The following is a 13,141-nucleotide window of genomic DNA, read 5'->3' as shown; positions in this document are numbered from 1 at the left end:
CAACAAAGACGAAGGCAATTGTTATCACTAGGAAAAGAATTGGAACCCTTCCGGATCTGTACTTAAGTGGCCACCCAGTTGAATATGTTAGTGAAGCAAAAATACTAGGTGTAGTGGTTGACAATAAACTTACCTGGAAACCCCATGTGATGTATCTTAAATATACATGTTTGAAAAGACTCAATGTTATGAAGAGTTTGGCCTATATGGCTAGAGGATTACCAGCAGAACTTTTGATCCAGTATTATATCAAATATGTATTGCCTAAAATGGAGTATTGCTCAACAATTTATGGAACAGCTTGTCACTCAACCATTGCAAGATTAGATGTAATCCAAAACTCAGCCATAAGAATTGCATTTGGAGCAAGAAAAACAACACCTGTTAGTTTCTTTCTATCAGAAAGTGGTCTAGCAGACCTGGAAACACGAAGAAAGATCAGATTTGTAAAATATGTACAGAGGATTTGGTCTTTAGAAAATAACCACCCAGTTAAGTCAAAAATCCTCAAACCTGGTCGCCAAGCAACTGCCAACACATCTAAAGCAAGAAATCAATCCAATTGTCTTGAAGCAGCATTAGAAATTTGTAAGAGTTATGGAATTGATAAAGTACTTTCCAAAATGTTAAGAGTTGGTGAAATAGGTGTCCCTCCACCATGGGAAACAGGATCAGTTCAAGATTAGAATTCAATATGGACCAAGATACTCCAGCGGACTTGGCATTCTGCATGATGATGGAAAAAAAGTACAAGGGATACCTTCCATTATTCACTGACGGATCAAAAGTAGATGAAATGAAGCATGTAGGAGCAGCGTTTTGGTGCCCTTTCAAAAATGTGTCCAAAAAATTCAAATTACCTCCAGAGAGCAGTGTATTCCTGGCAGAAGTGTACGCCATTAAGAAGGTGCTGGAGTTCATTGAGGAATCTGTTGAAGAGGACAAGGTTATCATTTGCTCTGATTCAAAAAGTGCTATTCAAGCAGTTGTAAATGCTAATACTATGGCAAAACCAAATAGAGATGTCCTTATATGTTACATTAAACTACAAGACATATTAAAAAAGAAGAAAGTAGTTATTCAGTGGATTCCCGCCCACATTGGGATCTCTGGAAATGAAATAGCAGATTTGAAGGCCAAATCCGCAGTTGAGTCAGGAACACTTGTAACCGACATGGACACTCCTTACGAAGTTATGATATTTGATAAAGTGATTAAAGAGATTGATCGTCAGGGTTTTAAAGAGAATAGAGATTTGACTGGGAATCTTTTTGTGACTATGAAAAAACAGAGAAATATAGAAACGAAGGTGTATAAAGGACTCACTAGATATGAAGCAAAGAAACTGTTTCGACTCCGATCACACCATGCTGGAGTTGGTTTTTACAAAGTAAAATTTTTGGGACAGAGTGAGGAATGTTCTAAGTGTGGTGCATCAGAAACTATAGAACACTTGATGATAATTTGCCGTGAAAGCGAACAAGAAAGACGTGAAATAACCGAATTTTTCAAACAGAAGAAAGTGCAGTCGAACCTATATATGTTATTGGGAGGATTTGATAGTAAAGAAGAAAATTGTATGATAGTTAGTCTTGTCATACAGTTTCTGACAAGAATTGCAAGATTAAAGGACATTTGAATTAAAGTTTCAGGAAATACGATTTCCTCCTACTATTTATTAAGAAGTGAGAATCGACTTGCCATAGAACGTCCTCTAGGCTGAACAGCAAGAGGGGAGTTAACGTCAACGTCAACGTAGAAAATATTACTGCAGTTATTGCGCGGTAACTGCCCATTTCTAACTGCAGTGGAGCCAATGGGAACGGCACAGTAAGCTGACTAGTAGTAGCGTCATTTTCGAATTAAATGCACGTGTTTAAATTTAAGGGATATTTTAATGCTGATTAGTATAATTTTTTTTATTCCTTCTGTTTCAGAGCATTTAGAGAGGTTCTAAGCCAACCATGGGCATTTGGCTGTCACAAATGATTTTGCTCAAATGAGCTGGTGAAAAATAAATAGATCATATACTTTTTCTCTTTTTTTTATTATTTCAAGACTAGAATATCACAAAACTAAGCATTCAAATAGCTTGATTGTATCTTAAGAATATACAATCCCTGATGGAGTTTTGTTGATACCTGTCTTAAATTGATTTGTCTAAATAAAATGGGCCTATAGCATTTGCAGGATAGTAGTGGGACAACTATGGCAAGTTTTTTTTTCAATGTTCTACTTTTTTTTAAATAATTATTGTTCTCTGGTCAAATTTGTGTTCCTTGCTAAGTGGTAGGCGCTCTGGGTTGGAATGCTTTGTCCAAGGGGTACATGTTTAATTCCTGGCATTGTCAGTTTATTTTGTTTTGGATAGGGGTTGTTGATATGACTAACCTCAGCTAGAATTGGCCTAACTTTAAATGAGTACAGATGGAAATCTAGGGACAGTAAGAAGGAAGGGCATGCAAGAGCATAGGCTGGCTGGTCCCTAGCTTCCTACTGCACTACCTGGCTAAAGGACCACCAGGTCCTTTACTGGCCTACTGACTTAACCATAGAAACTTTCTTTTAAACCCATAAAATATAAGTAAAAATGAAGAATACCAGTATGATGGTCCTTCTATTTCCCTGAAATGTGGATGTATGGGCAAGAGTGTGGGTCATGAGAGATAGCTTGTGAATGTAATTGGGGTGAATGTTCTGCAAGATTTAAAAAATTTATGACTATTGCTCAGGTTGGCAACTGAACACAGAAGTATAATTTTATTATTTGTTTTTCTTTGTAACTATCATGCTTATTTAATGTCCAGTATTTTAAAGTTAATCTTCTTTAATTTGTCTTTAATTGCGATGGCCCTAGGGCTTAAATACAATAAAACCTACTTATATCCATTGATTTTCTTTAAATAGATAGTAGCTCTATGTTTCCTAGCTTCAGTAAATTTAAATGTAATTGTGAGACCAGGGATTACAAAGTAGGTGAAAACTTGCAAATGAACCTCTGGTATCAATCAAAATTTGTAAGAAATGGATATCAATTTAAAGATTAAAAAAACTGTTAGAAAACAAAGACGACAAATGAATAAACAAAAGTACCCCTAAACAACAATTTAATGAATTGTCACAAATATAAGTCACCCTTAAGATTGAAATGAACAAAGCTTCAATTATGAATCCATTTTCCTTTAAACAGACTGAAGGGGCAAACCTCCAAGCTTTGACAAATTCAATCTCACTTTTGGGCATTCTCACCTTTCCTTTTCGAAGGAAATTTTCTTTGGAGGTTTCCCATCCAACTAAAAACAACACAGACAGCATCAGGTACAAGTGACCTTCTACTTAGCCTACATACCAAAGGGAAAAGCATGCATCTCTATACTATAATTTACCTCCAACCTGCCTAATGTGCAAATATATAGCCAAAATTATGTAGTTCCAATGTATTCTGTCACCTGTTACCTTTTCCCCCATTCTTACTTTGTTACAGTTGCTTCAATTAACAGGGTGTTAAAGGTTGAGGGATGGATTGGCAGAATCAATGGGAAACATGTAACTTCAGCTATATATATTTTTGAAGGTCATCAAAGATCAGGGCCCTCTAGAGCAAGAATGAGTAGAGATGTGTACTTTGAAATACCTTCCCAGGACATACTTTAGCCTGTAGACCCATCCCTGAAAGTTTCATTTTCCTAACCTAATCCCTTTCAGTGATAGCAAGAAGTCAATCAACTAGAATTTTACTGAGTAAAATTACCATCCTTTGGAATAGACTCTGAATAGTCTATCCTAGCCTACTTCTTCAATAGGATTAAAGACAGCCACAGAATAATGATTTGGCAGCCCATAAATCCTCAACTTATCTGTAATACTTCACCTAGGCCTGTTTACAGAGCCTAAAGGAGTTAATGCTTTACCATGTGGCAATTTAATGGAGCCTCAATGTTACCTGGAATAATTCAATCCTTAGAATAATTCCAAATGGCAATTTAAGGTAATAATTGTGCCTGGATATGCCAGAAAACATGGAAATCTTTAAATTAAACAATAAGTTTTTCATTGATTTAACCTACTTGCTAATAGATAGCCTACTACTCAGGGTGTCCTTTAATGTTGATCCCAAATATGGTGATTTACTAACCTGGCTCAGATCCCTCTTTCTTTCGCAAAATCACTGTCCCACCTTCTTCCAAGCAAATAACTTAATATTCCATTACTTCATTCTTGTCCATATTTATTTTTTGTTGAATGAGATTTTTGTTGAAGAAGGTGAATTATGTACTTACTGCGATAACCATTCTTTTGAGCACGGTAAGAAAATCACTTACTGCGGTTACTGCCGGCAGTAACTATTCTCGTTCCCAGCGGGTTGGGCAGTAACCGTTTTCCCGCTAGGAACGGAAATAGTAACCATTCGGTTACTACAGTAAGTCCCTGGAACACACGCAGTGCCATCTTCAAGTCAAAGGTGTGAAAGGACTGTATGCAGTCTGTATACCCTCATACAAATTCTGGAATTGGTAATTGGAACTTTGAACTGTTGGACTGCTTCAAACGTGTTGTTCCACTATTAAAGGTAAGGTAAAAAATTAGAATAAGAACGGAAAAATTTGTAGAATTGCAGTTTATGGGTAAATTCTAACTCAGGAAGTTGTGCTATATGAATAAAACTGGTAGGCTAGCAATAGATCTAGCCAAAATCAGGCTATGTTGAAAAGACTAGGCTACATCTCTCAAACTGCAGGTCTGGAAAAGCCATTTCTTTGGACTATTATGTTTTTATTGGATGTCTTAGCTTATTCACACTTACTAGTTATAGGATGAATCCTTGTTAAGACATTCTGTCTCTTTTCCTTGTGTTTTTAGAATTTTTAATGTCTTTCTTACATATTTTATCTTAATATCGATTCAAAAAACTAAACTATTTCCCCAATTTATGCATTTAGCCTGTATGTCAACCAAATTGGCATCATCAAAATGAATTCACCCTGCCTAGGTAATTTATTTGATTTTCCTCTGGAATAATTATTCTGTTTAGAGTTATTTGTGCATTAAAATTATTTTTCTGATTATGGAATTGGATAATTTTGTGGGCAATATGTATAAGTCAGATTTTTGAGAAAATTTTTCAAATTGAAAAAGTGATAGGCCTATTTGCAACTTTGGGTAAAATTCTAGTTGACTGACTTTTGGCTATCATGGAAAGAGTTTAGGTTTGGAAAAAGAAATTTTTAGGAATGAGGCCAAAGTATGTCCCAGGAAGTTATTTTGAAGTACCCACATCCACTCCTTCTCCCTTTAGATTGCCCTGACCTTTGATGACCTTTAAAAATATGTGCATGATAAAAGTTAAACCTTGCAAAATAGATCTTCTGCTTGAATGAAGTACAAAAAATTGTTTTCAGCTTCACAACTTTTCCCAATCCCAATTTATAAGGTTTTAAAGATATGCAAATACATTTCCTAAATTTTGAGAAAAACCATTGGTATGGCTTGGAATTCTGCTTAAATAACAGGAATTGCATTTTCAGAACTAAAGGCAGAGAAAAGGCAACTGTTAGCTGAAAATTAAGGTAAAATGTTGTTTTGTCAAAATTTCAATAGGTATAGACCTGTCATCTAGGCAAATTTCAGGGCCCTCTAGAGGGAGAAGGAGTAGATCTGGGTACTTTGAAAAACCTTCCCAGGACATACTTTAACCTTTAGACTCAACCCTAAAAGTTTCATTTTCCTAACCTAGCCTCTTTCTGAGATAGCTAAAAGTCAATCAACTAGAATTTTACCCTACTTTAAATGTGCAATCTCAAAAGTATTGCCAGTTCCCCATAATTCCAGACCATTGGCAAATTGTCAGTTGGTGAATGCAAGACTCATGTCCAAGAGAAATAGGGAGAAATGAAATTGTAGTTTTGGGTGAGCAGGTTGAACCTATGCAAACAATGAAACTTTGATTTTCCATGAAAGATTTTATAAAGGATACTAGCTTTGTGGCTAATCCAAGACTTGCAAGTTTAACTAAAAGGATCTGATGGTTCATATTGTCATATGTCCCTTCAAAGTCTAGGAATGCAGCAACTAGGTCACTGTTTTTAGATAGAGATTCATTTATTCCATTTGTTAACAATAAGATAAGATAATATTTGTTTTCAAAAGACTATCACAAGCTCTATGGAGCCAAATTTGCTTTATATATCAGTAAAAACTAAAAAAAAAAAAAAAAAAAAAATTCAAATCAGTACATTAAGTCAAACACTTAAAATTGAAAAGAAATTAAAAAATGCAAAATCATCAAAGATAAAGGGCAAATCAGTAAACTTAACAATTAAATTACAAAAACATTGCAGTAAATCAAAAATACAAATGGTAATAAAGGAAAAGGGGAATTTGGCAAGTACATAATCACAAATTATTATTAAGGTGTTCCAGAATAAAGGGAATAAAACTTTTACAAAACCTCTCTGTAACAGCATGGATTGGAGAGTAAGTTGGGATTGCTAAGGAGGCTGACCAGGGGAGTCAGAGTCTAATGGGATTGTGAAAATCAGGGAGTAAGTCCTCAGTATGGGGATTGGAAATGACTGATTCAGCAAAAAAAAATTCCATCCTTTCTTTTAAGGTGGTAATGTGTGCAACTTTAAAGAGGAAGGATTATGGAATTTTGCCTTCTTTGTAAATGATCCTGAGCAAATGCTTTTGGACTGATTTGATTTTGTCACCAAGTTAATTTGAAAGTTGCAAATGCCAGACCAGACATGCATATTCCAATAACAGCCTTATAAAGGATAAGTAAACATGGAGGGAATGTATCTTAGTACAATTAAATTTGTTTAGCAGCTTAAAAATGGATAGTGAAACATTTGCTTGTTTAACAATATTTGAAACATGTGTGTCCCACTTAAGATAATTAGAAATTGTGACACCAAGAAGCTTAAACTGTTTCACTAGCATTTTGTGTGGGATTGGGTTGCAAAAAAAAGGAGTAGATTTCAAGAAGTTGATCATCATCTGTGATTCAGTGGGATTTACTGTCATATTTAGATTCTTAGAAACATCTGAACATTGGGTTAGGATTTCAATGGGGTCACTTTTAATATTCCTATGACATACTTCAAGGATTGACAAGTCATCCACATATTTCCATCTTTGGGGGAATTCCTTCCCCAAAGATGCATGCAGCATCTGATGAGGAGCAGTCCAACTAAGAGGAGAGGACATCAAACAGGTGACAGAATTCAAGTACTTAGGAATACAGTCACTTCTAGTGGCGACTTTGAGAAAGAGTTGAACACCAGGATAGCCTTAGCCAAAGTTTAAACTTAGGTTGTTCCAGAGCAATGTACTGTCCATCCTGAGTTTATGATGTGTAATGCCTTAAGCTAACTGCAGAACAGAAGGAACACCTTACCACCTTTGAGAATAACTGTCTTCATTGAATTCCTAGAATCAGTTGGAGAGACCATGTCAGCAATGGCAAGGTCTGTATCCATACAGGCGGCAAGATATTGCAACTGTTGTAGGAAAATGTAGATGACAATACCTTGGACACATCCTCTGCATGTTAGATTGTAGACTTCCAAAAAAGCTCCCCCACTGGCAACCAGAAGGCACCTGTTGCTGAGGAAGACCAAAGAATATGCTTCATAGGACATATGAACATGACAGAAGAGCCCTCCAGATGAGTCTCATTCCAGAGTGGGAAGACATATGCAGCTGCTCACATAAGGGAAGATTAGAATCTACTCCCAATGCCCCTGTGCCTCCAGAAGCACTGGAAGAACTAAGGTAAAGGTACATGATAACAAACTAAGTAAATAATGACATATGCCTTATTACCTTAAACATCTCAAATTGTATCTTCTAGAGAATAGGGTGGAAGAACCCGCCGATGTTGCCAGATAATGTTGACTTGATATTCATGTCACAGTTCATGAGTATTCATCACTATTTACATATAAACAGGACAGTTTGGCTTCATTGTTGGGTGTTGTTCATCATATCAATGTATTGCTGCCGGGTGTGTTTGAGGGCTAAAAGGGAGGGTGGCTCAAAAATTGGCTCAGGTGGTGTAAGTTCTGCAATTTTAACCTGCTCAGTAGTGGCCACTCTCCAGATGTATGACTGTCCTGCACCAGCCATTACCTTGACAGTTTAAAGTTGAGGCCATGGCACAACAGCAACTTTGGATGAGTGTGCCAGGTGGTAGAGGGTGACAAGTGGCAGTTGGCCAAAGTGGCTATGGTGGCCAAATGTCTAAAAAACAGATTTTGATAACAATAAATGGATCATAAAAGTTACTTTTCTATGATGATCCCTCTTGCAAATTTCTGTCAAATTTCAAATTGTTCATAAGCTACAAGGCTGAGAATATTTTTACAATTCAAACAAAAGGGTAAAACACCCTTGAAAAGGGTTTTTGTTCCTATGTGTAAAAATATGGAATTTAGCTTCTTTTTTTCTGAAAATTTTAATATGGATGCATTTTTGTTACATTTTTTTTAAAAAGTGGTTAAAGAATATTGGATAGAGCTCATTCAAATAGAAAATAAACTTTTAGTACCTTTTTTAAGTAGCTAAAGATACTGCATCACAGAAAAGATCTACTATTTTGTGCTGCAAATCAAGATTTTTGGCCTAAACAGCAAAATTTTACAGAGAAAAAATATGAGATGGGCTGTCAGTTTAGAGTTTGGTCATTGGAAAGGTATACAAATAACCTTCAATTTTCAGACCTTTGACCAGCAAAGTGACAAATGTAATTTGGTGTTGCAAAATAGAAACCCTGGCCCAAACAGGGCCAAATCCTATCAAGCTTCTGAGAAAGCCAGTCACTTTAAAATTATTTGGCAAACTATATAAACAGTTCCCTCCTAGTTTCAGCAGCTATATTACCACATTGTGTTTAATTGCTCTGCTACTGCCTGAACATTGACTCAATTCATATAAAATGAAGTGCTATTATATAGAATGTGCATACACTACTACTGAAGGTTATGCTATATAGTATTGCATTACTACAAGATTTATTGTTAATTCAAAATGGGTAGAATGCAAGATCAGAAGATCTTTTTTGAGGGTGGAAATGGTGCCTGATTCCTCACAAAGTGAAGTTTCGGGCTAAATTTGTGAGAGGTATTTCCAAATTTTGCAACACAGTGTCTTAAACTTTTTAGGTATGTGCATGGAAATTTATTTCACTCCTTTTCTTCTGAGAAAATTCTCATGTATTTGAGTTTTCTAGTATCCCATGTTCTTGGGCTTCATTAGTATATTTCTGAAACTTTTGAAGTGGAGGTGCTTGTTTCTATTTCTGTGTTTTCTATCCGGCGTTTTATGGTCACAAGGCCCAAACCTTCACAGAACAAATTTATTAAGGCCAATTTTTGCAACAGGTATTTCCATACTTTTTTAGACTCAGTGTTGTAGCAATATTTGTATCTTTGGTCATTAGAATGAACATTTTTTCCATTCCTTTTCTTCTGATAAAATTCTCATGTATTTGACTTTTCTAGGATCTCATATTTTCTCATTTTCTGGACTCTAGTAATAGGTTTCTGAAATTTTTGAAGTGGAAGTCCTGGTTTCTAATTGCTGCATTTCCATCAGGCATTTTAAGGACTCAGTGAAAAGCTAATCAATCAATGAAGATATGAGACAGCTGTTTGGCACAAGTCTAACATAGTTTATTTCCTATTCTAAACTAATCACTGCATGCGTGGCTGATAATAGAATTTTTACTTCTTTACATTTGGAAAATAAATTTGATAAGATTTTCATAAGATATTCCCATTTGTTTTGCATCCAAGTCCCCTCCCCTCTTACCTAAATATCTAAAAATCTCTCTTCCACTACTTAAAAGCTGAAGAGATTGTAGATATCTTACAATAACTGCTTGAACTACATTATGAATTGATTACCCAGTCTGTTTCAACCTAAATCTTGAATATCTCAATAGAGCCTGCAGACACAGTTTAATTAGAGATACTGTTCTATGCTGACATCAAATAGACTGTAAAGAAATTATGATGAACTCATGTAGAGCTTGTTTTCTGAAGAAGCTTCATTGAGTGACTTCAAGTCATACCCATATCAGAGTTGAAGTTAATGTGTACATCTAGATATATCCAAAATATTGCTGATTGTGGTGATTTCATTTATTATTTATTTTTGTTTGTAAATAATTCTCATCTACAGATGGCTTGTAATAGTAAAAAAGGGTGAATAAATAAAAATCAGCCGGCTTGCCTGTTGAGGTCTGCTTTATTTCAGTGGCTGAAAGTTTTTTTTTGTCTTGAGTTTTGGCTATTCCTTGGTTTTAGTCATTATGTCTAGCTAATTCTGCCTTGGAATTTATTCATTATTTCATGTTACCAAAGAAAAATTAAGTCTTAAATATTGCCATAAAAATGAATGAAATGCTCTTGTCTGCAATTTTTTGTAAATGCTTTTGCTGGTAAAATGCAGATATTTCCACCTAAGTGTTACTATAAACACAAGATTTCTTATGTAAGTAAACTTCAATGCTTTTATTTTCAAAAAAGCTTTGTGGTTTGAAATATCTATTTTATATATATTCAGCTTTCTTTTTTTATAAATATCTTTTTCTTTTTTAATTATATACACAGCCACATGTCCTCATTTTAAATCCCGACCGGACCTGGTGACATTTGAGGGGGGGGGAACCTAAAATCTTGGAAAACGCTTAGAGTGGAGGGATCGGGATGAAACCTGGTGGGAAAAATAAGCACAAGTCCTAGATACGTCATTGAAATAACCGTAATGGATCCGCTCTCTTTGGGGGAGTTGGGGGGGGGGGGAAGGGTTAATTCAAAAAATAAAAATGAGGCATTTTTAACTTACAAAGAAGTGATTGGATCTTAATGAAATTTCATATTTAGAAGGACCTCATAACTCAGATTTCTTATATTAAATCTCGACCGGATCCAGTGTCATTGGGGGGGGGGGGGCTGGAATTCTTGCAAAAAGCGGAGAGATCAGGATGAAACTTGGTGGGAAGAATAAGCACAAGTCCAAGATAAGTGACTGAAATAACCGGACCGGATCCGCTCTCTTTGGTGGAGTTAGATTGGGGGAGTAATTAGGAAAAATTAGAAAAAATGAGGTATATGTAACTTACGAACTGGTGATCAGATCTTAATAAAATTTAATATTTAGAAGGATCTTGTGCTTTAGAACTCTCATTTTAAATCCCAACCAGATCCAGTGACATTGGAAGGAGTTGGAGGGAGAAACTGGAAATCTTGGAAACCGGAAATCTTGGAAAATGCATAGAGTGGAGAGATCGGGTTGAAACTTGAAACTTGATGGGAAGAATAAGCACAAGTTATAGATACGCGATTGACATAATTGGACCAGAACCGTTCTCTTTGGGGGAGCTGGGGGTTGTTAATTTGAAAAATTAGAAAAATTGAGGTATTTTCAACTTAAGAACGGGTTACCGGATCTTAATGAAATTTGATATTTGGAAGAAACTCATGTCTCAGAGCTCTTATTTCAAATCCCCACCAGATCTTTTGACATTGGGGAGAGTTGGAGGGGGAAACCGGAAATCTTCGAAAACGCTTATAAATGTCGTAGATTCGTGATTGACGTAACTGGACTGGATCCACTCTCTTTGGAGGAGCTAGGGGTTTGGGTTCAGGGCTTTGGCGAGTTTGGTGCTTCTGGACGTGGTAGGACGATGAAAGTTGGTAGGCGTGTCAGTGAGCTGCACAAATTGACTTGATAAAGTCATTTTCCCTGATTTGACCATCTGGGGGGCTGAAGGGAGAGGAAAAATTAGAAAAAATGAGGTATTTTTAACTTACGAGTGGGTGATCGGATCATAATGAATTTTGATATTTAGAAGGACCTCGTGACTCAGAGCTCTTATTTTAAATTCCGATCGGCATTAAGCCTCTGGTTTTCCTTTTAAAGCAATCTATTGATTCTTAGAATTTGGCTAGAGCTCATACCATATGAGTTCTTGGCTCTTCTTACCTCGTCACAAGTGCCATATGAGCTCTTAACTCTTGTTTTTCAAAGATTTTTGTGGTTTGAAATATGCGTTCCATATCTATTGGGATTTTCCTTCTTTTTTCCTTCTTTTTTCTTTTTCCTTCTTTTTCCTTCTTTTTGAAATATTTTTTCCTTCTTTTAAGATAGTCACAGCTGTATGTCATGAAACAAATAAAAGGAACTACTGCACGAATCAAATTAATAACCCTTATTTACATATGTGAGAATGTTTTTTTCAAAGGAATTTTGTTGTTTTGAAATATATATTTTCATGCATTTTCAAATTTCTTTTTTTTTTATAATATACTATTTCCCTTTTTAAAGATTTACACAGTTGCAGGTAATGATATAGAAGAAAAGTACTATGCACACAATAAAAACTCAGAATTACTTTTTTGAGGAAGACTTTGATTTAAAAAAATGAAATTATATAGCTTGAATATGTAGGCTACTTCAAATATATTCTTATTTTTTTTTAAACTTTATTTGTTTTTAGAGATGTACAGAGCTGCAGGTCATTAAATAATAAGAAATTAATTCAAAGAAAAAATTTAAAATTCAAAATTACTTATGTGTAGAAAACTCCGACTTTTAAAAAAGAAATTTTTTGATTTGAAAAATGCATTTTCAACCATAGTCAGAATTTTTTCATAAAACAGCTTTTTCCTTTTTGTTAAAGGTATACACAGCTGCAAATAATGCCATAAAAGAAAATTGCCACAAAAGCAAAAAAAAAAATAAAACATATTACTTATTTGTGGAAAACTTCGATTTTTTTTCAGAGAAATTAGATAGTTTGAACATTTATTTCGACTACTTTTAGTTGTTTTGTTTTTTTTCCAATAATTTTTCTCGTTTTAAAGACATGCACAACTGCAGGTCATGAAGTAAAAGTCTAACTCTTTTTTTTTTCTAAACCTATTCAAAACTCTGGTCAACTCCTTTTTTGTCCAGAAATAAAATGACATCAATGCTGTGAAAAGTCTTTTTTTTTTGCAAAGTTTAATACCCTCTATCAACTTCTATTGAATTCATTCCAATAAAGCTACAAGAAAAGTTCAAAATCTATATGTCCAATGAATCAAAAGGCTTTGTAATGTCAGCAAACAAGGTATAGTCTTCAAGGCAGACA

General features: G+C 35.1%; 1 protein-coding gene across 1 annotated transcript; it reads left to right on the top strand.

Annotated features, from left to right (window-relative positions):
- The first annotated feature begins 694 nt into the window (after positions 1-694).
- On the top strand, positions 695-1,639 carry LOC136037537 (uncharacterized). The gene has a single exon (XM_065720259.1). The coding sequence runs from the start codon at positions 695-697 to the stop codon at positions 1,637-1,639; it is 945 nt and encodes a 314-aa protein (XP_065576331.1).
- The last annotated feature ends 11,502 nt before the right edge of the window (positions 1,640-13,141 follow it).

The sequence above is a fragment of the Artemia franciscana genome, chromosome 17 (genome assembly GCF_032884065.1).
Source record: "Artemia franciscana chromosome 17, ASM3288406v1, whole genome shotgun sequence".
NCBI lineage: Eukaryota > Metazoa > Arthropoda > Branchiopoda > Anostraca > Artemiidae > Artemia > Artemia franciscana.
This window is presented reverse-complemented; position numbering and strand designations above follow the sequence as displayed.